This window comes from Osmia lignaria, chromosome 13 (genome assembly GCF_051020975.1).
Source record: "Osmia lignaria lignaria isolate PbOS001 chromosome 13, iyOsmLign1, whole genome shotgun sequence".
NCBI lineage: Eukaryota > Metazoa > Arthropoda > Insecta > Hymenoptera > Megachilidae > Osmia > Osmia lignaria.
This window is the reverse complement of record NC_135044.1, coordinates 7197250-7225110: the sequence shown is the minus strand read 5'-3', so window position 1 is coordinate 7225110 and position 27861 is coordinate 7197250. Positions and strand designations below refer to the sequence as shown.

General features: G+C 37.7%; 2 protein-coding genes across 21 annotated transcripts; one reads left to right on the top strand and one right to left on the bottom strand.

The window, feature by feature from the left end:
• Window positions 1-100: 100 nt before the first annotated feature.
• B52 (serine and arginine rich splicing factor B52) lies at window positions 101-11850 on the bottom strand. 16 transcript variants are annotated; one of them, XM_034320700.2, is made up of 12 exons: window positions 11691-11850; window positions 8855-8981; window positions 7980-8050; window positions 6649-6729; window positions 5874-5897; window positions 5667-5723; window positions 5368-5437; window positions 1436-1509; window positions 1158-1346; window positions 818-943; window positions 383-505; window positions 101-318 (listed from the first exon to the last, which is right to left on the bottom strand). In XM_034320700.2, exons 2-12 carry the CDS (start codon window positions 8978-8980, stop codon window positions 165-167), a joined length of 1095 nt encoding a protein of 364 aa, XP_034176591.1. In that variant the 5' UTR covers window position 8981; window positions 11691-11850; the 3' UTR covers window positions 101-164. The 16 variants fall into 16 exon arrangements, with proteins under 16 accessions (XP_034176591.1, XP_034176588.1, XP_034176584.1 ...); XM_034320697.2 differs by lacking the exon at window positions 6649-6729 and adding an exon at window positions 6524-6619; XM_034320693.2 differs by lacking the exon at window positions 6649-6729 and adding an exon at window positions 6524-6619 and having other exon boundaries at window positions 101-306.
• Window positions 11851-12622: 772 nt separating this feature from the next.
• Ino80 (chromatin-remodeling ATPase INO80) lies at window positions 12623-26728 on the top strand. 5 transcript variants are annotated; one of them, XM_034319110.2, is made up of 25 exons: window positions 12623-12837; window positions 12980-13187; window positions 13423-13582; window positions 13659-13738; window positions 13814-14025; window positions 14105-14278; window positions 14338-14634; window positions 14718-14876; window positions 14966-15135; window positions 15199-15415; window positions 15501-15588; window positions 15666-16420; window positions 16490-16785; window positions 16863-17145; window positions 17228-17371; window positions 17444-17699; window positions 17783-17910; window positions 17981-18075; window positions 18577-18649; window positions 19319-19477; window positions 19557-19659; window positions 19955-20067; window positions 20215-20397; window positions 20480-20831; window positions 24806-26728. In XM_034319110.2, exons 3-25 carry the CDS (start codon window positions 13449-13451, stop codon window positions 25204-25206), a joined length of 4872 nt encoding a protein of 1623 aa, XP_034175001.1. In that variant the 5' UTR covers window positions 12623-12837; window positions 12980-13187; window positions 13423-13448; the 3' UTR covers window positions 25207-26728. The 5 variants fall into 5 exon arrangements, with proteins under 5 accessions (XP_034175001.1, XP_034175002.1, XP_034174999.1 ...); XM_034319111.2 differs by having other exon boundaries at window positions 12623-12915; XM_034319108.2 differs by lacking the exon at window positions 12980-13187.
• The last annotated feature ends 1133 nt before the right edge of the window (window positions 26729-27861 follow it).

The following is a 27861-nucleotide window of genomic DNA, read 5'->3' as shown; positions in this document are numbered from 1 at the left end:
TTGGCTTCTTGAATGTATTTTTAACTTGTAGAAAAAAAGGAAACAAAAAAAGAGAGAAATTTCTTCCTCTTTCTCCTCCTCCTCCTCCTCCTCCTCATCGTCATTATCCTCCTCGTCCTCTTCAAACTTCACTCCGTAATCCCCTTTTTTGTTTGTTCATTATCTTAATCAGCTTTCTGTTTATTATTTTCAGGTGATTTATCTCCGTTCATTGGCGAACGAGAAAGGCTACGGCTTTTGCTATGTTTACTTCCTGATCGGGACCTCGATCTGTCGCCCCTCGATCTTTCGCGACTAGATCTATCTCTGGAAGAAGAACTGGTTTAAAGAGAGACGGTTATAGATTTGCTTTTCTTGCGCTCATTATATAGATTAAACTCACTTTGAGGGAGACTTGGCTTTGGATTTGGACTGCGACCTGGACTTTGACCTCTCAGCCTTGGACCTAGAACGAGATCTGGATTTGGACTTTGACTTAGATTTCGACTTTGAGCGGTCTCTTGATCTGTAAAATTATAGTTCAAATGAAGAAAATGCAGGAGGATACAAGTAAAAAAAAAAGTACAAAAACTTTGATGATATATTCAGTGTAAAAAACAATGAATATAAAAGTGGTGAGAGGCAACTTGTAACAATAAAAAACCAGCCCAAACACAATGCCAACCAGTGGGAGGTGAATGTGCGACGTTACAATAAATGTTCAATTATATAAATAATTGCGCAAGAAACGAAGCAAAATAAAAAAATAAATACTCTTTAATTAATTGCATTAACGACTGGAATTGAAAGTATTTAACCACAGGATAGGAATACTTACTTGGATTTGGAACGAGAACGGCTACGTTCAGGGGATTTGGATTTAGACTTTGATTTAGATTTAGAATGTGCCCTTGATTTGGAACGGCTGCTGCGACGGCTACGACTACGAGAGCTGCGACGACTCCTAAAATAACAAAGAAAGAAAAAAGGGCAAGTTCATAAAATGTTTTTCTATTTTGCTTACGAACTACCTAAAAGCTACTTCAACTCTAATATGAAGAGTACAGGGGAGCTGTTTTAAATCATTCTACATGTCATGCAATTAACTGAATGACTAATGTAGAATACAGTGCGGAAAATGAATGAAATGATTTTTAAAAAAGAGAGAGAAAAAATACCTTGAGCGGGAGCGTGATCGACGACGAGATCGAGACCGTGACCTTGACCTTGATCTCGAACTCGAGGACCTGGAGCGACGACCGCGTCTCTTGTCTTCGATAAGTCTGATTCTTCGTCCGTTCAATTCTGTGTCATCCAATTTGTCGATGGCGTTCTTCAGGTCAGAGTATGTTGCGAATTCTACAACTCTGTAACATTAATTTATACCATTAATCAATCGGTACAAATATCGATTACAATTACATATTTTTTTAAAAAGAATCATGAGATAACTCACCCTTCGTTTCTACGCTGTTTGTGTGCATCTGCGTATGTCACTTCTCCAGCATGTCTCATATAATCCTTCAAATCCTGAGCATCACACAAGAATACGAGTTAGTACATTGAAATGATACGAAATTGATCTTACAATTAATCATATGAAGTATATGATTAATATTCACGTAATGAATATATATATATAATACTAAGCTGTGTTCCTAATACTAAAAGAGATTTACGCAGAGGTTAAAATGTACCCTGTGCACTTCTTTTTATCCACTATTGTTCCTATTTATAAATAATCCTTCTCCTCCCAAAGTATATCGAAAAATCTATCCTTACTGAAAAAGCCAAGTAATGTCCTGTCTGTCCATTTCTTCAGTGTTGAATATATGTTGAAAACATGTGCTCGAATTTAGTATCTACGATTGATGCAACCTTTCTTTTTATGCAATTCAATCTTTAAAACAAGCAGTATATTATGTATAATAGTTGGCAGAAAAATCTCTACCCTGCAGAAAAAGAATAAGCTCTGGTCAAAGAAAGTTTGATCAAAAATAAGAAACTCTTAGTGCTCAAATAAGATTTGACTAATTTATAGAAAAATTTCTGCAGAGCAGCTCACAATACAAGTTTAATAAGTTATGACTGTAATTATAAAAAATATCTAGTCCATTTGCTAAGAGTTCTTTAAAAAACATGAACAAAATCATAAACTCGATGGTTCGATCAAAAAATATATGGATCGTTGAAAAGATGGAACTGCATAAGGCAGAGAGAAAAGACAAGTTGCTCATGAAACTGAACAAACAATGAAATGATGATCAGTGTTGAAACGTGACGAACAAAATTTATGTTTAAAATGCCTTTGAAATATTGTCTTTCAGGGATGACAAAATTAAACATAAATTTATGCAGAGTGAACGGTCCCTCTGTTAACAGTTGGAGATGCAATTCGACAATTCTGAAGTGATCGAAACCTCAATGCAGAAAATAAAGAGAATGCATCCATGAATTTCCTTTGAACGATCGACGAACACGAGAAATCCATTTGCAATATTATTTTCTTCCTTTTCTCAATGATAATCGCTCATCTCTTCTGGAAGATTCACGTTCCTCTTGATGTGTATTCCTTTCAATTATATCCTCTGTGATTCAGTGGTGGTTGTTCTTGATCTTATCCAATATATTGTCTCTGTTCGATATCCATTGTATATGATCATTGATGTTATCTTGTTCTTGTATTTGTGGGAACCAGGTACGGCTTTATGTTGTGGACTCTCTCTTGTTAGGTGCGTGCGTGTATAACCAGAGTAGGTAATTCTCTTGCATCTTGAGGTCTCTTCTGATCATCCATAACGCGTCAGAGATATTTTCGAAAAAATTCAAGTGGTTGAAAATCCCAATGCGATTTGTACTGATAATCCAGTGCTGTTATGCGAGTAGAGAATCAACTGCAACGACGCTGAGTTACTGAAATCTTTCCCAGATATACAAGAAATTATTTAAAACCTGACAGGACGAAATTGCCTTGCATAAAGAAAAGTTGATTATCTCATCTCATATTTGAAACGCGCTTACAAAAGTGTACTGTTGAATCATACAATTTGTACAAAGAAAAATTAATGAAAAAAAAAACACGAAATATTAAACAAATAATTATCATGATCAAATGAACGGATGCCTAATTTCGAGCACACTTCATATACATATATAATTTGTTAAACTGGTCCCCTGTCTCTGGAACTGGTTTCTTTATAAATTTTTGTTTGATTTGCGTGTGCACGGCTCCAAGCTCGTCGAATAATAAATATCTATATTATATATATGATATATAATATGGAAACACTTGAACTATGATGGTGCACAGTTTAAAAGTAGATACAACATATTAAAAAAGATATATAACAATAATATGAGAAAACAAGTTACAAGTGTGTAAGTGTATATAAGATATATAATAGATATAATGTATATATCTAAAGAGTACACTCGGTTAAGGTGACGCATTTACCTTGGGCCCAGGCACCACCTTGCTTACGGACAGAGAGAAAGGCCAGACACAACGGCGCTTGGTCGGGTCGAACGGATCTGTGTGGCGTAGTCGCGGATGGTTCGGGTTTCGGCCCGTGTATGCCCTCATGGGTGGCCGCTGCCTGACTTACTAGATGGCTAGGTTGGTGGCGTACCAGTAGCAGTAACAGTCGTGGTGTAGTAATAAATGTGATAGTAGTAGTAGTAGTAGTAGCAGTAGTAGTAGAGAAGTTAGATGATGAGACAGGCAGTCGTATGATGGAGATGATTACAGTTGGGAATAATAAAAGTTGAATAATAAATGTACAGAGTATACCAGCAGGAATAGATAGAAATGTTTGATAAAAGGATTATAAAAGAGAATTGTTGAAAGGGTAACAAGTTGACAATTGGAAAAGGAGAAAGATAGAGAGAGTAATGATTTGTTGTTGTTGTAACACATCCAGGCATAGATACAGGTCAGAGTCATTGATGATCGTAGAGGCACAGACGACGTATTTTCTCTCCCAGCGATCATGATGAGAAGATCGCAGATACGGTAAGAACCTATCTCGTCACTGGGTTTTCACCACGTAATCACTGCGTAAGTAGTAGAAGGTGGTAGGTGGTAGGTGTACCCAGTGCCACGCGGCTATCTCTCTCACCCGGGACACCTCAGAAACCAACCTGGTGCCACTTGACCTCAAGGCGGGCCCATCGCGTGCATCGTCATCTTTATTCATCGCACATCATCAGTCTATTGGCCCTACCGGTCACCCCTCCTCGGCGAAGAGGACATGGCTCTTCGGAAAGAACATCAATTTTATTGTTTTTTCTCAACTGTTGGCCGAACGTAAATGAAATAATAAAATTGAAAAAGGAACGTCGAAGAATCGAGAGAATTCGGACTGAGCGAGAGAAATTCGTTTTTCATCAAAAGGCAACCAATCATCCGAAAAGTACGATTAGACGATTTAGTATTTTTTTTTTTTTTTTTATCAATGTATATTGATCAAGTAAGACTTGGTTCACATGCACACAAAAGAGCATTAAAGCTCTTTTAACAGAAACGATCTGTGTCTGCTTCTTTCATTTTTTTTTTTCTCTAATTTGTTGGAATGGACATTGTTAGATCTCTATTGTAATGTGCTGTCTGTTTTGATTGGGGAGTTAATCGAAAGATGAAGTGCGTCCTGGTATTTCCCACATCGTTCTCGCATTTCCCAAGTTGTCCCAAAGATTGCCCTTTGTCAATCTGTGTGTTATTCTTCTCCACTGTTCGTTCCTCGACGTCTTCTCTTTGCACCACCTTCTTCCAAAAGCACACCGTAAGCAGCACGCTCTGATTTCCTCGATGTCTCCATTATGCTTTGTGCTCAAAAAATGACCGTCGAAATTCACGTGTCTACACCTTCGTTCTATTTCGTGATCGTATTTTTCAGTGAATCATCTTCCCTGTTTTGCACCTTTCGTCTATTATTTTCCTTCCGCTCGTTCATCGTCTTGGCTCATGCTTTTTTTGGGCTCGTCTCATCAAGCGGAAGTATATATTATTCAGAACAAAAAATTTGGTTTTAGATGCCATAGACTTACTTGATCAAAATGTACATCTTTTTTTTCTTTTCTTTTTTTTTTTTGTAACTCGGATTTGGAGTTTGAATATGAGTAAACGAACTTAAAAATGATGAAAGAAAAATCGAATAAAAATATTAATGCTGCTAATGCCGCGTGTAAGTTTGGTTCAACTCGGGGATGCGAAATTGCAGAATCGCCAGCGAGAGAAAATATATGATTATTATATTATATATATATTATTGGTATCCGCGCACATTTTCGGTGTACTCGCATTTTGTTTTTCTGGAACCTCGAGTAGTAATCAAACTCACGGAAAAAGCTATCAGACATAAAGCGAAACAAGGTACAGATATTGCTTACCTGCCAGCTGACACGACTCGACAGATTTTCCACGATAAGGCGATACTCGGTGCGTGTTGGTGGTCCATATCTAAAAAAGGAAAAATAATGATATTATTGCATCTGAATGTTTTCAATAAAAGCAGGTTTGTCTTGGACCTGACTTTACATATTTATAATAGCGAATATTCTAAATGGAAAACGTTTAAGAGACTTTACTTTTTTTTTTCTTTAAAAATTTAAAATTGTAAAATATTGAAAATTGAATAGTTATATATTATAAAGATGTATCGTTAGAGCGTAACATTGGATGTATGTACCTGGGCAATGATTGCTTGTAGCTAGATGCAGTCCTCGTGTTTCTGTTCACACTATCTCTGCAAAAAGGGATGTCATGTGAACAGAAATAACGGATCGATGGTTAAACCTTCAGCAAATAACTACAGATCTGCATTCATTGCTCAGGCACACAATCAATCACCTGTTCCAATCGAATCAAATCTACTCAAAATGCAGCAATAGCGTACCTGTCGTGCCGCATATCGTCTCGGCTGTAACAAACACAATACCACACATCTATTAGTCGCCAATTACATCTATTCATCTCATATCTCAACTACCAGTAATAAAACTTAACGTCTGGGAGGGTAGTAAAGTTCACTAGGCATTATCATATAGGTATGCTATACGTTAAGACTTTCCAGCTAGCAATTTCGAATTCCATTCATTCGACGTGCTCCCGTTGAGAGCAGTCAAATCCAAGACAACCAATTCAAACTAGTTAGAAATTGGCGATGCCTCGACGAAAAATTTTCTATATTTTCAAGTATACAAGATTTATACCAAATTATACAATGCACTCTCTCTCTCTCTCACATACATTCTTTCTTTCTTTCTCATTCTCTCTTTATATATTCTAGAGCTTATCTTATCCAAGGTTACGTTCTTCCCTGTACGAGCGATATGCAAAATCATTTTGTAAGATATTTGAATAAAAATCAAATTTAAAAAATAAAAAAAAAAAAAAGTGATTTCAATTATTTTGAAAGGTTCATAAAAGCTTGAAGCTGATTGGAAATTATGATAGATTTTGCATATCTCAAGCTGAATTGCCTTCAGGGGAGGAGGGGGATAATGATCGCTCTGATAAAATAAAAAAAAGGATAGCGTGTCTTACGCAGATCGCCTCGAGTCCCCATAACCACCACGGGAGTCACCATAGCGCCACTGGTCACTACCCCTAGGTGTCCCCCGGGCCCTCTCTACAGTAATTCTGTAACAAGACACATTGGATATGCTTACTTGTCTCTCCAGGAGCGTGAGCGTCCGTAGCCACGGTCGCCTCGCCTCCCTGAAACACCCCGTGCTATCTCCACCGCCACTCTGAAACACACCCAACAAAACCCCGCCTAAGTCCTCGACTAATTCTTACTCTAAAGCGGCTTCCTTCCATCCTTCTTTCCTTTTCTTTTTCCATTCCTCAGCCTCCTCTCGAAATCCGTTCAAATATCATCATCATCATCATCATCATCCGCCTGTCTCTCGTCTTATCTACAAGTCCAGTCACTGAGGCGCTGTCCCCTCATCATCATCGTTTGTCTTCATCCCCTGTTTCTATACTTTTTTTTCTAGTTGTTGTCCGCTTAACGCGCAACTTATTCATCATCAATCTAAGTACAGTCTTAATACAAGTCTGTAAAATTTTTCTTATAATTGACTAGTACCTCCGCGTGTGTGTATTTGCTATTATTGCTATTCCTTTGATTTACTACTACTTTTTTTTTAAGAGCTAAATAATAATAGTATCATTTAATAATCAGCTGAAAATTATGAAAACGTAATACTGACTATGTCGCGTCTTCTCTAATTCAAAAAGTTTGCGTTCCTTTTATCAAAGTAGCAATACACACATTACTCAAACTGCGGAGGCATTTCGTTATTACAAGTGTCAATAAGTCTCTTTGTGACATATAATATCGGGGAATTGATGGAAGTAGTTCAAAATGGCGGCAAGTCATATCGGCTATTTAAGATGCACTTTTTATTCCAGAACAAACCAAATCAATAATTTGGAGGACAGACGCCGTTTATTAAACTTAAAAGATAATAAACAAAAATATTGGTGTACATGTTGCATTTGAAATTACACCGAAGCAACAGCAGATAAACTGATGGAAGATAAAATTGAAATAAAAATAAAAAATTATCGATGCTATTGCTTCTCGTGTATAATTCTACGCGTTTAGCGTAACATTAACAACACGAAGTAACATATTTTTACTGAACATCATTGAAATTCAATTAATGAAACGTATATCAATAGTGTTACCGAATGATATTAATGTTACACTTTGAATGAATATTCAAAATTATTAATTTCAATGCAACAAATTGTAATCTTGTAACTTTCAAAAAATTACATTACTTGAAGTACCTTGAAACAAGTGTCCAATTAGAAACTACAAATTTTGATATTATATTAATTATATAATGTGAATGAATAATTGAAAACTCAAGTAATAAAAGAAACTAATCATGCAGAACATGCTACCTACACCATTCTTTTCATACTCTTTAACAAATTTCTCGGTTTTACGTATAAAATACGTATAATAAGAAATTGTACGCTTTACCTTTCTCCTAGAAGCTCCTTTCCATTGAGCTCGTAAACGGCATCATCTGCATCCCTATAGTCGTCGAATTCCTGTAAACAAAATGCATTTATTACAGATCAATATAATACAGTCATTGTAGATTCTAATTTTTGCATGCACCTTCGCATTATATAACTAATTTTAATTTATTATTTTTTTTTTAATGAAGTATAGGTAGAATGGTAACACATACGCATTTATGCAACCAATAATACAGTTAATTATAACTTTTCAAATAATGTATACTAAACAAATGTAATGATAGTGTATATTAACTAACAGAGGCTGAATAATTTTGAACGAACAGTTTAGGGATTTCAAAACTGGTTCTATACAAATATTATTGCATTCATTTTGTATAAAGAAAAGTAATATTCAAGCTATACTGATAAATTATTTTTAATTTTGATATTTTACCTCCAAATAGACAAATGTTGTATACGAATAACACGACTTTCCTTTGATTATAAATAACTTACAAACACATTGTAGATTAATCGATGAAAACCAGCACACAGTTCCACTAAGCAGCCAGAGTACCAATGTGTTCAGGACTCAAGGTAGGTCAGATCAACTCACGTGTTCAAGTCATTTTCAAAGTAACAACACTATACTCTATGCACTTTGGTCAACAATGAAATGGTAGAGTAACTAAGCTAATTTTTTCTATGAAAAATTTTTCAGAACTAGCGATTTCTTTTACACGTTTGTGTGAAATATTTTAGCAAAAATAAACGAATAATTAAGACAGGGATTAGGAATATTAACACAGTGTGTGGTAAATAATATACAGAGCCAAACTGAGTAGAGTAAAGTGTTAAGATGCGTATGTAAAATTTAATATATGTACTTACAACAAAACCGTAACCATTCTTGATGAGGACATCACGGAATCGACCGTAGCCTCTGAAAAATCTCTCAAGGTCTCTTTCCCTGGTGCCGTATGGAAGCCCACCGACATAGACCCTTGTCCCTACCATACTGTAAAAAAACAATTGAACCACATTAGACTTACCACAAAGGCAAATCCATTCTTCATAGCGACCTCCTTGATTCTACCATATTTCCGGAAGAACTTCACAAGGTCGCGCTCTCTCACCCGGTATGTTAATCCACCAACGAATACTCGGGTGCTCATTCTTAAAGGAAAATATAAAAACACCATACATAACAGGCTTCTTTGAGAACCTGCCGTTTAGTCACATGACAACATAAGTACTGTTAATTTCCAATATTCTGGCTGAGAATGGCAATGCAATTTATAATATTCAATAATACTCTGATTACTAACGCTATTTTATATTTTTCATGTAATTTTCGGACTTTGCCTCGCGAAGTTTTGCAAGTGAAACTCATGTACCATAAAGAAGAAACTAATTGCAACGTAACACAAGTGCAATATAGAAGTGCTGTTAGTATATGAAATTACCTTTAAAGTAACTAATGAATGTTAAGGATTAACATATATCCTTTTTGGGTACAGTTCCGTGTTCCACCACCCCCAAAAATAGGACAATATATATTGTATATTCTGAAAGGTCTCGAACTGTTTTATTGAATGAGCCTAGTCTCAGGTTGGGCAAATAGAAAAAATTAACCTAACCTAATTAAAACGAAAGAGGAAATGTGATTCAGCTTTGTATGGTTAAGGTTTTCCAACACAAAAACAAAAAAAAAAAAAAACATTTGCTCCTCGGGGATTCGAACTCCCGGTCTTGCTGTCGAAAAGCGAGCGCCTTAGCCCATACACCACTCAACCACTATTATAAGTAGGAACTTTAAACTTCCTTTTAAGTAAAAAATACAAAAATTTAACCGGTTATAATTTTTTCATTATTCGTTTGCGCAATCTGGGACTAGGTTCATTCGATAGGACTCGTCGAGATCTATCAGGGGACATTTCCTAATTTTGGTTCTACGGGCGGTAAAACGCGAACTGTATCCTTCTTTAATAATTACACATACCAGGAAAATAATGTGCAACTTTCATACTGATTATTAAAATCAATATCGTTCCCTAATGAAACTTGCAGAACTTATAGCAATGAAAATAAATTGTATACAAATATATGTAATTCGTATAACATGCTGCATTTTGAAAAAAAATCTATATAGTGACTATGTAATTTTTAATTATGCGATGACAATTTACTCAAAAGAAAACAAATGATGTAGGAAATTCTAAACGATAATAACTGTTTTAATAATAGCGAATAACAAGCAATAGTGTGGAAAACATACTTCCTACACGGTGCAGAAAAGGCAGACTATTTACTGAACAAATTTATTAATTATACAACTTTTTCAGCTAAATAAGAAATAAGATCACTTAATATTTTTTGCAACATGTTTTTATAACTAATTTAAGCACATCTCATGCACTTGTGGATAACAAAAACATTGTTTACAATTAAGTTGAAAACAAAATATTTTGGTATTTAACTCGTTGATAAAGTATGAATCGCTACAATATTGTCAAGTATTTATCACCATGCTTATTACTCAGCCAAAAAGTGTTTACACAAATATTAGGTGAATATGAGCATTAGCCGTATTCGGTACTTACAATGTACCATTACTTTGAACACGGAAAATAAAAGCTGCGTGTAAATGTAAAACGCAATGATTTATTAAATGTACCGAACCCGCCTAACGTCATGGATAAATAATTAAAAACGTTAAATATATAAAATAATTCGTAACACATAAAATAAAAATTTTAAATATAAAATCGTGTATCATCGGAACGTTAACCTTTAATAGATGCATGATAAAAACTTGGAATATATATACTCGTTTATAATAATAAAAAAGAAATTTATTTCAATTATACTTTTCCTAAACAGTGATGATTGAATTTTATACCATTCATGTACCGTTAAATATTGTTTTTCTATGAAACCCCTTTGAAGGTTAAAAACTATTGATAGTTTGTTTTTCATTAAATATTCAATTAATTTTTTTTTTAAATTCTAATATTAACGATTCTTACTAATAGATGCAATTTATGATAAAGAAAAATGAAATATGTTTTAAGTTCAAACGATAAATCGTAAGTATTTTTATTGGATACTCGTTTCATAAAATGGCGGTCGTACAATCGCTTATCCTCGTCTCCTTTTGTGCTACATAATTTACTGACCACATACAAATAAAAATGAGGTGATTGGAACTTATGAAAGCATGTGTAAATTACTATAAAATAATTGTATTTACTGGATGATACTATTTTCATTAGTTATGGGAATTTATTGGAAAATTATTGATACAGTATACAAATTATTAATGACATTAAGATAACTTTGTTGTGAGGACTATTTATTGTCCAGTACAGGTAATATTTAAAGGAAATTATTTATTGTGCAATATATGCATCAATTGTAGTATTTTATAATGAAAAATGTTATATACGAGCACCCGTGTGACGTAGCATTTGTAAAGCTGTTGCCACGTCATTATCATATAGTAAAATAATTTTTACAACAAACGGTAATTTGAATCACAATATCAAAAATATGATTTGAAAACTTGATCGTTGACGAATTATTGTTAAATACGATACAACATGTTGAGAGAACGCTCATCGTAAATTGTTACTGTTCTATCCTTAAAACGGAGTAATTGCGAACGACTCAATTTCGTTCGCATATAAATAATAATGCAGAAAAAGAAACATGTTTACAAACTTACCTGATACAAGTAAAACAACGTTTATTTGACCACTAAACTCTTATGTTCTTCCACGACACGATACCAATGAAATTACTAGAAGAAGTAATGATCGGCGTCTGAAGCAAGATGGCTCGCTGCAATAACGGAAACAAAACGGGGTTCACATAACTGAAAACAAAGTTGCTAGCTGTCTGCGTCTCGATGCCAGACGCCTAGCATTGATACTAAAAAAACAATTTAATATGAATTACACTAAATATATTCAATACAATAAAGTTATAATTCAATAGAAGAACGTTATTTTTATAGTTAATACGTTATATGAAATAATATTTGTTAGTATCCTCTGTGATAGACTATTGTTTCTTTTCTTCTAAACGCTGTATTACGAACCAGTTACGTGTATACTGCGTTTAAAGAAATAAAGTCTACAATTATTCAACACTTCATTTATTTTACTATTATTACAAGTTTATTATAATTTTTAATGATTTTTATTATACTGGCGGGTAATCGAAAGTATGTATAACCAGTATTTGGTTCAAGACACTGTGCGCAGTTATATTGCGTGGGAAATTTAAAGCATAGAAACACAAATTTCGATCTATCGATGTTTAAACAACGCTATTTTTAAAATGAAATGTTTTAAGAATGCGCTGTATTTAGTTACTTTGCAATAAAATATAAAGAAACTTCACAATATTATTGTTACAAAATTGAATTGTACATGCTTTTGAAATTATATATGTCATTTTTAAATCAATAATTGAATGTAACGAAAAATCTGATAAAATAGATTGAAGTTAGGATTCAAATAAGCTTTACTATATATAATATTGTATATTTAAAGAATGAGTATATATTACGTAAAGTTGAATAATAAAATTAGTTTGTCGGCAATAAATGTTGGTAAAGCCGTGGATTGCCTATACATTGACTAACCTGGCGCCACCTATTGAAAACAAAAATGGTGGCCAACAATATGCCCTATCCCTGCCCTGGTTTTATGGCACGCCAAATGTCTACGTTCTCTAGGCTTCTTTCTACTATGTATTTCCCTCCGACTGATATACCCAATTTCGATGTGAACAAAGGGAATCATTTCCTCGCGGTCGACCCTATCTTACGTGCTAAATAAGTGGGGCTACTTCTAACCAAACCGAAGGTGATCCAAAACTATCGAATATTTCGCGAAATTATAACCGCATCAGCTTGATTCGTCGTGTCATTCACCTTATATAATGTAATTGGTTACACACGATTCCACACGGCAATTTCACGCCTTTAACATGTATTACCCGTTACAGGAAACACAAAATAAACAATCTAGCATTGTGGCAATGCAGTAAGGAGCAAAATCCTATATGCTTTATTAATACAAAGCGCAAAATAGATGTTTTATTTTGCAACACGCTATGTACGAATTACACAAAATATTTCCTGTCGTCCATGTAATACGTGCTATCAAAATCATTTAATGTATTTATTGAAATATCAATCACAGAATGATATTAGGTTCGTACATGTTGCAGATAAAGTATTTGTTTCCTTGACAACGGGTCTGTGGATATTGCTATTGTAAATCAGCTTATTTCAGTGACTAATCATAATCAATTTGCACAGTTAAATAGTATTTTATACATGTTAGAAATGTTTTATAAAGCATATTATAAAAGATACCATAAAGGTTGATTTTAATGTGAATAAAGGTTTTAATGTTGTTATTGATGATATCTTTTTATTATTGTAGGTTACTGAATTGTATATAAACTGGTAATGACAGATAGGGCTCACACAATGAGACTGGAAGCAGAAATGGCTGCTCCTTTGCACCTGCAAAGATTGGAGCGTAGCCTCAATGTACAGCCCTTTTTAAGACAAATTAATGAGTTATTCCAAGATCCAGCTAGGTAGATTTCTTATTTACCAAGCATTTGGAATGATTATAAGTGCAAGCTAAGATTCTAATTTTATTTAATTTTACAGTGAGGATGATAAATCTATATCATCAGAGTCATCAGAAGGATCAGATAATTATCTTGATAATGTTCTGATTCGTAAAGAAGGTGTGGTACCTGTTTAAGTATTTTAAAAATAACATGTTACTCTGATCAATTATGTACTAACTATTAATATTATAGAGGAAAGAATTAATAAACTGAGAGTGTATAACATGTCAAATGTTGGAGAAGAACGTAGATGGTTGCAGGATATTCTGTTGAGTGATTCATCTGATAGTTCAGCCTCAGGATCTGATACTGATAGTCCAATTACAGAAGAAGATTTTCAGGAAATGTTAAAGTTTCACATACTCAGAAAAAAGTACCAAGCTCGTTTTTATCAGAAACCAGAGGTAAGACTGGTTTATTCAAATTGAAATAGCATAAAATAAAAGTAACAGTAACTGGACAATTAATAATAATTACTTTCAGAATATTCAGTACCAATATTACAGTGCTGGATTATTGTCAAGTTATGATAGATTTTTGGAACATCAAAAATTAATAGTTGGAAACAAAAAGAAGAAAGAAAAAAAGCCAGAAAAGAAAGTTATAAAAATAAAAAAAGAAAAACTTCCTCGTCATAGACCATCCGAGGATTACCTTGTATGTAAAATTAAAATTGTCGCGTATTTCAGTATACCGCTGACATTCATGGTTTTTAGGAAGGTGAATATCCAGAAGAAGAATGGGATCGTACTATTCCTAAGGAAGAAGAATTAGACGAAGCTGAATTGGAAGCAATAATGCGTCATCAACCTCGACAACGCGGAAGAAAAAAGCATAATAATAAAAGTCCAGAAGTAATGGCAATGAGGAGACGAAAAATTTGGGTAATGATGTCGAAGAAGGAACTGGGAAAAGTACAAAGAGCAAAAACTAATAATCATAAGGAAATGTTAATTAGTTGTAAGAAAGTAGCACAGCATTGTATGAGACATTGGAGACAAAAGGCTATGCAAGTGAGCATTACTGCATCTATGATTGTTTGTGTATACTTGAGGATGATTAAAGAATTTCTATGGTTTCTTTTCTTTGTATATAGTCACAAAGAAACATGAAGGAAACTATATGGAAAGCAAAACGTCTTACAAGAGAAATGCAAGCTTATTGGAAACGCTATGATCGAGTCGAACGTGAAACGAGGAGAAGATTAGAAAAAGAAGCTGAAGAACAGCGAAAAATGGATGTGGAGTTGATCGAGGTAATTAATGTTAATTACCTTTGTAATTTCTTCTACTTACAGTGCAATTTACCAATATGTAATTACATTTAATTTATTAAATGTTTTAGGCAAAACGGCAACAAAGAAAATTAAACTTTCTCATCACGCAAACTGAACTATATGCTCATTTTATGTCTCGAAAATTAGGGAAAGCTTCTCCTGAAGAACAACTAAGAATCTTAAATCAATTAGATGAAGAGAAAAATCCGAGACTTGTTGGGATTGATGATTACGATAGGTAATTATTTAATAATACGCATGTTTATATAACAGAATATCATGATTATTTATCAAAATACAGTGAGATTATGAAGCAAAAAGCAAAAAGGAACGCTACTGAAGCATTCGATAATGAAAAAGCTAGGGCAAAACAATTCGATACAGCCGCTGCATCTCAAGAGTTGCGTTTAAGCGATACACCTGAAACATTGGAACACCCACAGCCTTCGATTTTTAAAGGAAACCTTAAAGGTTATCAACTGAAGGGAATGAATTGGTTAGCTAATTTATATGATCAGGTTGGTTTATGCATTATTAACTCATCGTGATATTTAACATGAATGTTTTAAATAGCCAATTTTTATTCAATAATTTTCTTTATAGGGTATTAGTGGAATTTTGGCAGATGAAATGGGTTTGGGAAAAACTGTGCAATCCATAGCGTTTTTGTGTCACGTTGCTGAAAGATATTGTACGTTATTCTCCAGAAATGTTATTACATCTTAAAGTTTCGCGAACTAACTATAATGTTTCGTTTAATTTTTACAGCCGTATGGGGACCATTTTTAATCATATCGCCAGCTTCGACGTTGCACAATTGGCAACAGGAAATGGCCCGATTTGTGCCAATGTTTAAAGTAGTTCCGTATTGGGGTAATCCACAGGAACGGAAAATATTGAGACAATTTTGGGATACTAAAGATTTACACACGAAAGAAGCTTCATTTCATGTCGTGATAACTAGTTACCAATTAGTCATTACCGATTACAAGTATTTCAACCGAATAAAGTGGCAGTACATGATTCTAGACGAAGCGCAAGCTATAAAAAGCACCAGCAGTATGAGATGGAAGTTATTACTTGGATTTAGTTGTCGCAACAGATTGTTACTTAGCGGTACGCCTATTCAAAATAGCATGGCGGAGTTATGGGCATTGTTACATTTTATAATGCCTACATTGTTTGATTCGCACGACGAGTTCAACGAATGGTTTTCCAAAGATATCGAGAGTCACGCGGAAAACAAAACTGGGATCGATGAAAAGCATTTATCGAGGCTACATATGATCCTGAAACCGTTCATGTTACGAAGAATAAAGAAAGACGTGGAGAACGAATTATCCGACAAAATCGAAGTAATGGTGTACTGTCCGCTTACAACTCGTCAAAAGTTACTTTATTCGGCATTGAAGAAGAAAATTAGAATAGAGGATCTACTGCATTACACAGTGGGTGGTGATACTGCGTCCAATGACAAAAATTTCACGTCAAATCTTATGAATCTAGTCATGCAATTCCGAAAGGTATCAATTAACGTGTCAAACGATTTTATATAGATTTCTAACTTATTTCTACATCAATATTAATTCCAGGTTTGCAATCATCCAGAACTGTTCGAGCGCAGAGATGCTAAATCACCACTATTTATGCGTACAGAATTTTATGAAATGCCTGCATTATTGTATACAGAAGGTCTCGTGCACCTCTCGTTGCCATCCAAAGATCACTTGTTGTATAATAAGTTGTTTATATTTGCTACGGAACATGTACATCGAACCCTTTACGGTGGCAGCGAAGATCTCTCTCAAAATCCCTTCTCTTTTAGTCGGTTTATTAACTTGTCTCCAATGGAACTAAATAAAATATTTATCATTGGTATCTTATTCAGGTATATACACAGTTGTTGAAATTAAGTATAAAGCGCATAATGATTCGTGGTACATTTAGTTTACTATGTCTGTTTAGATTATGTCTTGCAACAATAATGGAAAGGAAGATAAAGATGATGCATTATTGGGAAGATTGGAATGCCGACGAGAGAACAGCAATACCTAGAAATCAAATATTTCTTGTACCTAAAAGAATTAACACTTCGTCAAGATCAATGCAAGATTTACTATTCACAAAAAAGATCATGGAAGGAGAATCTGTGTATACGCATACTACGCACGTTATTCATTCAATGCCTGAAACTGTTGCTCATCGAATCCTGCGTAGTAGTAAAAAAACAGCCAATCAATTGTTAAAGGTTAACAATTGTTTAGAAACACCTATTTATCTTGTGGTTTAATGGAAAAGTTAACCATTGTATATGTTACTGATTTTTGCAGCGAATACTTCCTTCCACCAAAACTGAACAAGAAGACACGAAAGTAACCTTGTTACCAGAACATCCTCATCTTCCAAGGCCACCGATAATGCGATATTGCCAACAAACTACCATTCCATCTTTTATCTGCGATACTTATCCTAAGGTGTTTAAGCAATTCAGCGATAAAATGCAGTAATAATGATTCAGTATGACATTAAGGGAACGTTAATTTTAGGTTCAAGCTAGTCCTCGAAAACTGTATGTTAGTAATAGTTCTGCGGCGTGTGCATGGAGAAGACACGAAGAATGCGGCGGAAAGTTTGGTCAACGACTTCTCTGGCTCGGTTGTGAACAAGCTCTGTCCGATCCATTATCGCAGGAGAGTTTAGCTTCTCAAGTAGTCCAAACAGTATCAACATTTTCCGTTGAACCACACGGCGGAATATCTGCATGTACGCCAATTAATGGCTGGTCGAACATTATCGTACCGGGTACTTGGCTTTTCTACTACTTCTTCTCATTTAATCGTGATACGTATTCTAATGAAAATTCTTCTTTTATGAAATGATTACAGATAAGCAAACCTTAGTAACAGACGCGGGGAAATTGTCAGTATTAGACAGTCTTTTGCGCCGTCTTAAAGAACAAGGTCATCGAGTTCTTATTTACTCTCAGATGACAAAAATGATTGATCTATTAGAGGTATCTTCATTTTATTTTCATCCTGATTCTTATAATTGGTACATGATTTTACATGGTATTTTTGTTACAGGAATATATGTATCATAGGAAACATACTTTCATGAGATTAGACGGTTCTTCGAAAATCTCTGATAGGCGTGACATGGTTGCAGACTTTCAGAAGCGGTAATTAGAATCTTTCACTGAACATTTTAATATCTCTAAATTTAAAAAAGGGGGTCGTCTGCATTTTAACGAGGATAGACGATTAATAAACCGAGTGAACTATTTTCCTGGCTTAGAATATGTATTAGCTCTGCATCGCGTTGCATGTCTAAAGCGTGTCGTTCGTTCGTTCACTCGTGTATAATCAACAAGCGAATTAATTGGCGAATCGTTCCTGTCTCGTTAGACGGCTGCAGTTTTGTCTGCTTGCCAGGACAACATGATTCTAATATGAGACCATTACTATTACATCATTATTTTTCAATGTACAATTGAAACTTAATGAAATATATTTTTCTATTTGTATCAGTACCTGTAACATTGGGATTGTTTTAAAAATGTCAAGTTTTATATTTCATACTAGAAATCCTCTAAGTGCACTACCAGCACTTTGAATTAATTTGCATACCAAACGTATCCTATTTAACTGTTCAATTCTATAGGGGTTGATTCATATTTCAGGGCGGATATTTTTGTCTTTCTGTTGAGTACCCGAGCTGGAGGACTGGGAATAAACCTGACTGCTGCGGATACGGTTAGTAATTTTATCCTTCCTTAAGATGCTACCTTGTACACTTGTAGTGCAACATAGGCTTCTCTTGGCCGAGTATAAGTACTTCTTTTTCTTGGGAATGCCTGAGTTACACGTGATCGTACGATCAGGAGTAGATATTTCGTGAGAAATCACGATTTCGTCTTTCGTGGAGAAAACATTTAATCACGACAGCAGTTTTCAGTATTTGTTATCGATTTAACAAGACTGGGGGAACGTGCCTGATCAAATATCATTCTTCAGGAAAAATAGAATTGTAGAAACAAATTCTTAAATAGGAAGGTATCGTATACCTTGGACGAATGCGGGCGAATTATTGCCGCAAATTTAAATGATAGGATCGATAAGATTTTTGGTCAGGGTCGTTCCCCCTGCATTGCCGAAACTGCATTCTGTTACGTACGAAAGTGCACGAACGTGGGCTGCAGGTATGCATTACCGAATTCATTTGCATATGCCCTCGTTCGATTATCGAATGGAAAGAGAGCTGTCCCTATTTAGAACGCCGCGTAACAAATATCTAAACTCTATCGATATTAACGAATTTCAAAAATATTGTTTTAGAAAAAGGAAAAATAAGAATTTTTAAAGGTTTTCCTTGAACTTAGCAAATTCGATTCTACTGTTCGTTCAAGTATCATTGTTTTACAGGTGATATTCTATGATAGTGATTGGAATCCAACGGTAGATCAGCAAGCTATGGATCGTGCCCATAGGCTGGGACAAACAAAGCAAGTTACAGTCTATCGATTGATCTGTAAAGGAACTATCGAAGAGAGAATATTGCAACGTGCCCGAGAAAAGAGCGAGGTTTGACTTCAGTTGAACTAAATCAGTCTTAAGGAATCTGATTTTTGAATAATTTTCTGATGGGCTTGATTTTTCGTAGATACAACGCATGGTAATTAGCGGTGGAAACTTTAAACCGGACACGTTGAAGCCTAAGGAAGTTGTCTCCCTGTTGTTAGACGACGAGGAGATTGAAGCGAAATGTGAGTATCTTTAAAACGAAATACAAATGTTCGTTAAACAGTTCCATTTCTTCCATAATTTTACTCGTTGAACCTTGATTTCGGTTGTATTCTCATGATGGAACCCGTCGACACGCAAAAGTATACTTAGCTAGAGAAAGAGAGGAAGAGAGTGAGATAGATAAGGGGACGGAAAGAATGTTGATGCAATTACATTATGCTCGTTAGGATATGCTAATGCCTTAATAACGAATAATAATAAGAAAAGAAGTAACGAACGTCCCCGTATATACCGGCCTACGTTCGTATATTTCAGATAGCCAACGGAGCGAGGAGAGAAAGCAGCACGCCGAGGATGCCCGAGTCGACTTCAACCTATACCATAAGGAGAGGGACCGGAAGAGGAAGTTAACCGCGCTTCCGGTCAAGGTAAGCCCGACGCCCTTAGAGCCGCTATCAGTCCCCCCGTGTCTTTTCTTCATTCTCGATTTCTCCGTTACCGATACAATCTCTTTACTTTCTTTTCGTCTTTCACAATTACTTTTCCTATTAATTTTTGGTTGTATCTGTTTTCAGGGCGACGCGAAGAAGCCTTGTTTATCTGATGCAAATGGCGATAAGATTGGTGAAACATATCAATCCAATTCGAACGAAAGCTCTCAGACTGGTGGCGTTCAGTCTTATCATCTCAACAATCATCAACAAATTATCGACAGTACAGATGATTATAGCGTGCCAACCAGCCCAGCCAAGTCAGAGGTTTGTATCACTGTGACATACAGATACGATACTAGTACCTTTTGTTTTAATAATAACACATGAATGTGCTTAATTTATCCAGGATGAGACGAGCAACGATGGTCTGGTGGTTGACGTGGATGGTCCAGTAGGAGGAACCTCGAGCGATGCTCGACAATCGCGTATCAGCCAGTATGGAGAAGCTGGGAAAGTTAGTCGTCTGGAACATCACATGCCGTTCAGCAGTGGAACTGGTGTTCGGATGAGACCGAACGTACGGGGCACTAGCAAAAGGGGCAGACCTCGTGGTTCCCGGAGAGGAGGTCCTGTTGGAGGGAAAGGCAGAGGTCTACTCTTACTTCATCCATCCAAGGGTCTTGGTAGCGAGCCTCAATCACCATCATCTTTGTCCCCGACCAGTAGCAGTATAGCCAATGAACAAACTCTTCAGCACGGTGAGTATGAAATTTTATCTCTGATACAAATTAGAACATACTAAATGAAACCAGTATAAGTTTATCGTTATAAAAGATAATAAATCACGCCGAGGTTTTCCTGCAAGGACAGAGAAAAAATATCTAGACTGATATGCGGAATCGAATGACATTGATTAATGAATATTCAAACACCGTTGCACGTAACACACCGAACTTGCAACGTTAGTCTCATGTAATATTTAATATACACAGAAACAACTGCCACCGCGATTAACTTAGATAATTAACTAGGACAGCTTTTATCCTATTTATATTGCACGGTAGAGAAAATCTGGTGCATATTATTAATGGCAGGAATATTGAACGGATTCTAGCACAGATTAAAGCGTATACGATTGTCCTCGAAAACGCAAAACAAGACCTAAATCTCTTCATCTGTGAAATTTTTCACGATATTATAAACTTTGCTTTATAAAGTCGTTCCGAAGCTTATACCCAGCAATAATGAAATTGATTTTCGGTACTGCGACAATTTATACGTAAGAAGCACTGGTTAATTCGCATTGGGAGTTGGAGAATTTGTACGTCCGCGCGTACTTAAATCCTCCATCTGTGAAATTCTCACTCGAAACTTAAGCTTAAGTCGCTGAGAAACGAGCGGTGACTCCGGCAACCGTACGCGATACGGTTAAGAGGATTAAGAGAGAACCTCGGGGACCAAATTCGAAATGGTCCGGGACGATGAAAATGACTTTTCGCGACGCGGTTCCCCTCGAATCGATACGAGAGGCCCGGTTAATCCCGGCTCTACGACTCTTTCATAGATCCGAACCCCAGTTTCACTTGTACCGCGCCACTTGGTCGAGTTCTCATGGGGTTTCGCTCGATGGAAAAAAGAAAGTACCCCCCAGCCTCTGTGGATCTATCGAAATTCCCTCGCGGTTACATCTGCGCGCAAGTGCTTCGGGGAACAGTTGGCCCTGTTTCCTTAGGGTACGCGATTTCACCCTTACAGAGATACATCCACCCCCATCCAAATAAGTCCAGTGAGTCACTCTCTTGTTCGTGGTTTTCGTACGTACGAGTACGCGTCTTCTGGGACCAGGCTGGGTCTTGGTTTCGACAGGGTGACTGCATTTAGCCAGAAACGGCTTGATTATCGATTAGACTTAAAATCGAATAGAAATCTTGTTAACGATAAACCATTTTGGAGAACAATTTGTCGCGTGTAAGGGTATCGGCACGGCGGCGCCGCTGTTACGTTGCATAACGCAAAGCGAGATGCGTGACGAGAAGCAAGAAGAAAAGAAAAAAGGGAAGAGAGAGGCGAGAAGGCCCGACGAAAGCGAGCCGCACGAGAACGAGTAGGTGGCCTCACGCAACGAAACGAAACGACACGTGGACCGAAGTTTACGCGGGCAACGTGCACCACGGCACCTCGCGCGTTTGTACGCTGTTTTCGTGCTACATATACGGAAAGTAAAGGGGTCGTTCTTCTCTTTCTCCTTTTCTCTCGCTTGTCGTCGGACTGGAAAGCGAGCGGACAATAGCAGGTGCGGAGCGAACGCGACAGCTGCGATCGATGATGCTCTTCTTAGGTTTTTGGAACTCGCTCACCCCTCTCCTTTCTCCCTTCTCCTTTCGACTATCATTTCGTTACATTTTCTTTTTTTTTTAATTTGTTTTTCTTTTCGCGTTGAGCCTCCCTGTTTCGTACGGTAATTGCTTACGTTCTTCCAGTTTCATTCGAATTTGCATTAATGTAATATAAAATTTCCGAAACGAAGCTCGAAATCGTATGTTGGACCAGCAGAGGGTCCCCCTCCAAATTTCTGTCACGAAGATTCGATGCACATCAATGGAGATGCGTTTTGCGAATAAGAGCAAGACATATGGTCAATGTACCCACGAAAGGCAGGAATATGATGCTCCCTGTTGTCTTCGAGATATTCATCCGCGTTTCTGAAATTCCGTCCACATGACGTGCAATCGAAAATTTATATTAAGTATCCTAGAATACATTATAAATTACTGTACAATCCGTAAAGTTATTCTATCGATAAAGATTCATATTCGCAATATTAATTCTTCGTGACTAGTAGATAACTTGGCGATCGTTCCAAAGGTAACTGGATCTAAGGGGGTTGCTTTCGGTGGATTCGTGCCGTACCTGATCGTACCGCACCGTGTCATCTTGCTCGTCCGCATTGCTTCCATCATATTTTCGTGTCGTGAATAACGGAAAGTAATTCCAACCAGTTCGAGTGGTTATACATAGCTCTACGAGGTTTCTACTTCCGCGACGACCCCTGCCGTCTCGGGTCAACCTTGCCTTTTTTCTTTGAAATCCTACGTGTTCGCAACTGGAACCGAACAGTCGCTAATCTGAACGGTTAAAGTCCCTGGTTACTATCATTACGATAACGAATCGACCAATTCATTATACCCTGAAGGGATATCTCGTCGAAGTGGTTCTGGCAGCAGAGGGTAGACGGTTCGAAGCGGTGCTAAACTATTTCATTGTCCCTCGTTTTAGAATGCAATAATTTTCTCTGGATCCAAGCTGCCCGAGGCGAAAAAGAGATAAAGAGAGAGAGAGAGAGAGAGTAAGTTTGTTCGGGGTATGGTGAAAGAAGCCGGTCGTCGGTGAAGGACGAAATGGGAGGGAAAGAGTTCGGCTGTTGGTCGGGTTGAGATACGGCAGGATAATGCGGGAAGATAGGACGAGGCAAGGATATTGCCAGCCGGACGGTCGGCATTCCGCGGATCCTCGCGTTCCATTCGCTCTTCCAGCTACCTCGAAACTTCTGGAGACCCTCTTTGTACGTGCACCGGGCTCTATCTCCCGCCGGGAATCTCACCCACGCGTGCTTTTCGCGGGAATCGCGGACCCTCGACGCGAAAATATTTTAACCGACCCCTCGGTTGCCAGCGTTTCTCCTCGTTGGATATGAATTCAATTAGGTTTCGATTCTCCTTTCGCTCTCGCTCGATGGACGCCATATTCCCCTGTTTTGGATCCATTGGTTAGTTTAAGTCCTTCCAACTAATCATGAAGAGTCCTTTAAGTAGTCTAGGTTCATTCACAAGTAAGTAGATACATTGAATTATTAATAAATTGACACAGAAGCATCTTGGTACTTATAAATGATAGAACGATGAATAGATAGCAACCGTTCCAAGCTTTTCTACGCTCTATCTTCAAGGATCTCCCATCGAGTGGTGGTTGCTGTGCAATCTCGTCGACGAAATCGCGTGCAGAATTTCGAAAGCACGTAACGACGCGCTCTTCTCCAAAGAGACGAGTCGAGTCTCGAGCTTTTCCCACCCTTTGGGTCCTTTTCATTCCGAGTGGCCACTCGAAGTTCCTCTCGCGAGGTGGCTGAAGAGCGCCTCCTGAAAGGATCGAGAAACGTGCCAAGGAATGTCGACGGGTCTGAACGTTGAACAGGAAAAGGGAAAAAGAATAAGGGAATGAAAGAAAGAAGGAAAGAAAGAAGGGAAGGAAGGAAGTAAGGAAGGAAGGAGACGAGGAGTATCGTCTGGTACATCCTTGCTCGGCTACTGACCTCCGACCCTGTCACTCACCCTCCTCCTTCGCCCAGAATTTTTCTCCCTTCGCTATCTCATTAAATTCTCTTCCCCTCCGTACACCCTTGGCTCGTCCTCGTTGCCGGCTCCTGTGCGCTTACGATCACTTGAATAGATGCCGTGGCACGATCCTTCGAGTTTGTCTTCGTTCCACGCCGCGGTGTACCGGTGAATAACCGATTAACTGGTCAGACCACTCCACGTTAAATGGAGGGCCTTCGTAGCCTGCATCTGCCATTATAATCGTGAAAATGTGCAAGGAGCATCGTGATCGTTCTCTTTCCCCGCGAAATTCGTTGCACCGTCACGTGTCATTTCACCTTATCATTTCTCCCACTGACGGATTTAACTGAAACACAGTCAGTTTGGTTAAAATAAAAAATTCTCGTCGCATGTCGTAGGAATACAAGGGATCTCCGGAGCAGCAGAAGGCGAGGGACCCAGTACAGTTGGTCCCATGGGCGCTGTGTCAAGCAGAGGAGGCGCGCCAGCGATCCGAAGAGGACCCGGCAGACCCCGGCTCAGGCCAACCGGTCCAGGTCACCAAGGTTACCGTACTCCGGGTCATCATCAAGGCAGAAAGGTCCAACGGCCGCTTCCGGTCCCTCTGAGATCTCAACAAACCATAGCGACGGTGAACCAACAGAAGTCGTCCTCGGTGCAGCGTCCATCAGGATCCGGGGCGACCATTTCCTCGTCCGCTTTGAACGCATCCTCATCGTTTACTTCGTCCACCAGCGAATCGCGCCCCTTTGGATTCTACACGCAGCAACAGCAACAACAACCACGCGGATCGTCCTAGCTTCCGGAGGGCGAATTCCTTCGGGTGATCCTCGAGGGAGATTCCTGAACTCTTGAAACTCGAACACATAGGCGTTTATGATCTTTCAGCTCTTTGACGATGTTCGTCTCTGAAAGGAAAAGAACGATCATGTTGATTGTTCGGTGATATAACGAGGCAACGAGAAACTGATTACTCGTAGAACAAAACCGTACCCGAATTCTAGTGATAGATCAAGTGACGATTTTACGCTCAAATAGTGCAATTGAAATCTTTTAATGAACTTAGCGTTTTCTCGTTACGACGATTGATGTTAGCTAACGTTTACGTGTAATTATTACACTTGCGAATTAGCTGGCGTTTAACGGTAAAGAGAAGTAAAAGAGGAGATCTTGGATCTTCCAGTAACAGTGAACAGTAAGCGGAACGGTATCGATTAAGAATTCTATCGATCGATCGATCTTCTTGTGTATTGTAAACTATGTATAAAAAGAACATTTGTCGATATTTAAGCTTAATGTAAACGATTAAGGACAACCGCGTCGAGCGTAATTCTCTGATACAAATTAGTCCCTTCGTAAACGCTGAACGCGCTTGGCAATCGTTTAGGCAATCTGTACAAATTAATCGAATCACGCCATTCGCGTTACATTAGGTACTTAATAGAGAAAGCTCGGGCTGGCTGGAGATTGGGAACAAGCGAAATTCCGTGAAAAAACGCGAGGGAAAAACAAGTAGCTGGAGTAAGTGAGTCAATCTGGGAACTCGAGCGAATGGAAGAAGACAGAACTCTTGGAAAATAGAAGAATTCATAAAAAAAATGAAGAAGGAGTGGAATTCTTGCCAAAAAAGAATTCTTTTTTAGTTTGATTCTCAAGCATAGAATGACACGACGAACTACGTGGACACGATTGTAGCATTATTAAAATTATGACGAATGAACAATGGACAATCGTCAAAGCGATCCACCGAACAGAAGGTATACGAGATACCTTTCACATTTAATTTCTTTTTTCACGATTGCTTTACGAAACCGTCCCTTGTTCTTTCTTCCTATTCTCGCCTTTCTCCCTCCTATTCTTCTTCATTCTTTAGAATATCACAATTCGTCAAACTATTGTAGCACCGTTTTGTCGCTAGGCTCGGTTAAACGATATTTTTTATGCGTGTTTATGAACCGTCGTCACGTCGATTCGATTTAATAAAGAAAAAAAAAAAGAAGGTATTTATATTAGCAATAAACGATTCAAACGGCCACTGAATCGAATTCTGTCGATTACCTGCAGTTCAATTGAGGTATCTTATAAAATAATACTCAGAAAAGAATCTTTTTTTATCATTTTCATTTGATAAGTTTCAGACCCGGTTCCGTCACTCCAGGACTTCCATTCCTTGGGAATAAATTAGCAAATATGGTGCCACAATGATCCCAGTTTCACCTGAAATTTAAAATGCATCTTAACAAAGGTATTTTACAATTATCATATGTAACGTTACAAATCTAGTAGCTGCAAAGGATGAAAAAAAAAAAAAAAGAAAAACATTTTCTTGATGATGACATTCCGTGCGTTGTTCAGTTTATTTTCTGCGATGCATTCCTTGGATCGTGACGCGTTACGAGTGTCCGGTTGTTGCTTTTTTGCGCCGATACGACCAAGTGAACGAGGTAAATGAATTAAATGGATGAACGGTGAATAATGGATGAACCGTGGCTGGTGTCACCAACACGCTTCGAATGAATGCTATTCGTTTTTCTTTTTCTTTTTTGTCAAGGTTTCACAGTAAACCGGACATAATCGAGGCGCTTAGTTCATCGTTGTTCAAACCCGCGGTTAGGTGTGCCGCATACCTGACCTCGCGTTTACGTGTTCAAGGATTTACCAGCTCCGTGGAAGTTGAAAATTATGGTAGAAATCAATTTAAGGAAAGCTCTAAAAAATTTAACGAATGTAGGAGAGGGGAGAAAAAAAAGGCGTTTCGTCTCGGGATCATCAATTCGGAACTTCTATAATATTCTAATTGCATGCCGGGCGACCGCTAGCGAGAACACTGATCATCTCGCCGCCACCTAGCGGTCCCGGGCCCGAACTAAAGACGTCCGGGGAGACGAAATCCTCTCTCCCCCCACCACTAATGCCTACACGAAGCTTAGACGTCAAGGTAGTTCAAGTCAACTTAGGCTACTGGTACCAGGAAACTTTCGAAGAAAGGTCGACACCTCGACTCCGAGGGTCATTCGAGAGAATGTGCCCATGTGGAAGCATGAAAATACCATCATGGGGGGAACACCTGGTCAGAAAGCACGTAAACTCGAGACCAAAAATAACGTGTCGCTGTTTGCGTCGATCAACTGATCGGTTTCATTCAATTCTCGCCGTTTTAATTGCTGGAAGATTTTTTACAGGTCTACCAAGGGTGAGAATTGGCATCGAATCGCAGCCCCATGGCATTTCCCGGCCCTGAGACAACCACTATCAACGCTTGGACATGGAATCCTTAACTAAGGATTAACATCGACCAGCTTGCACATTCGCTGGCAATGCAGGAGAAGTGAGATTGGCCCGGGGAACGAGAGAAGAAAGCACGGAGAGAAAAAGAGAGAGGAAAGAGATGCATTGCACGCGCGGATGGAAGGTGCGGACGTACACCTGAGAGCAGGTGCATCGGAAAGTCTTG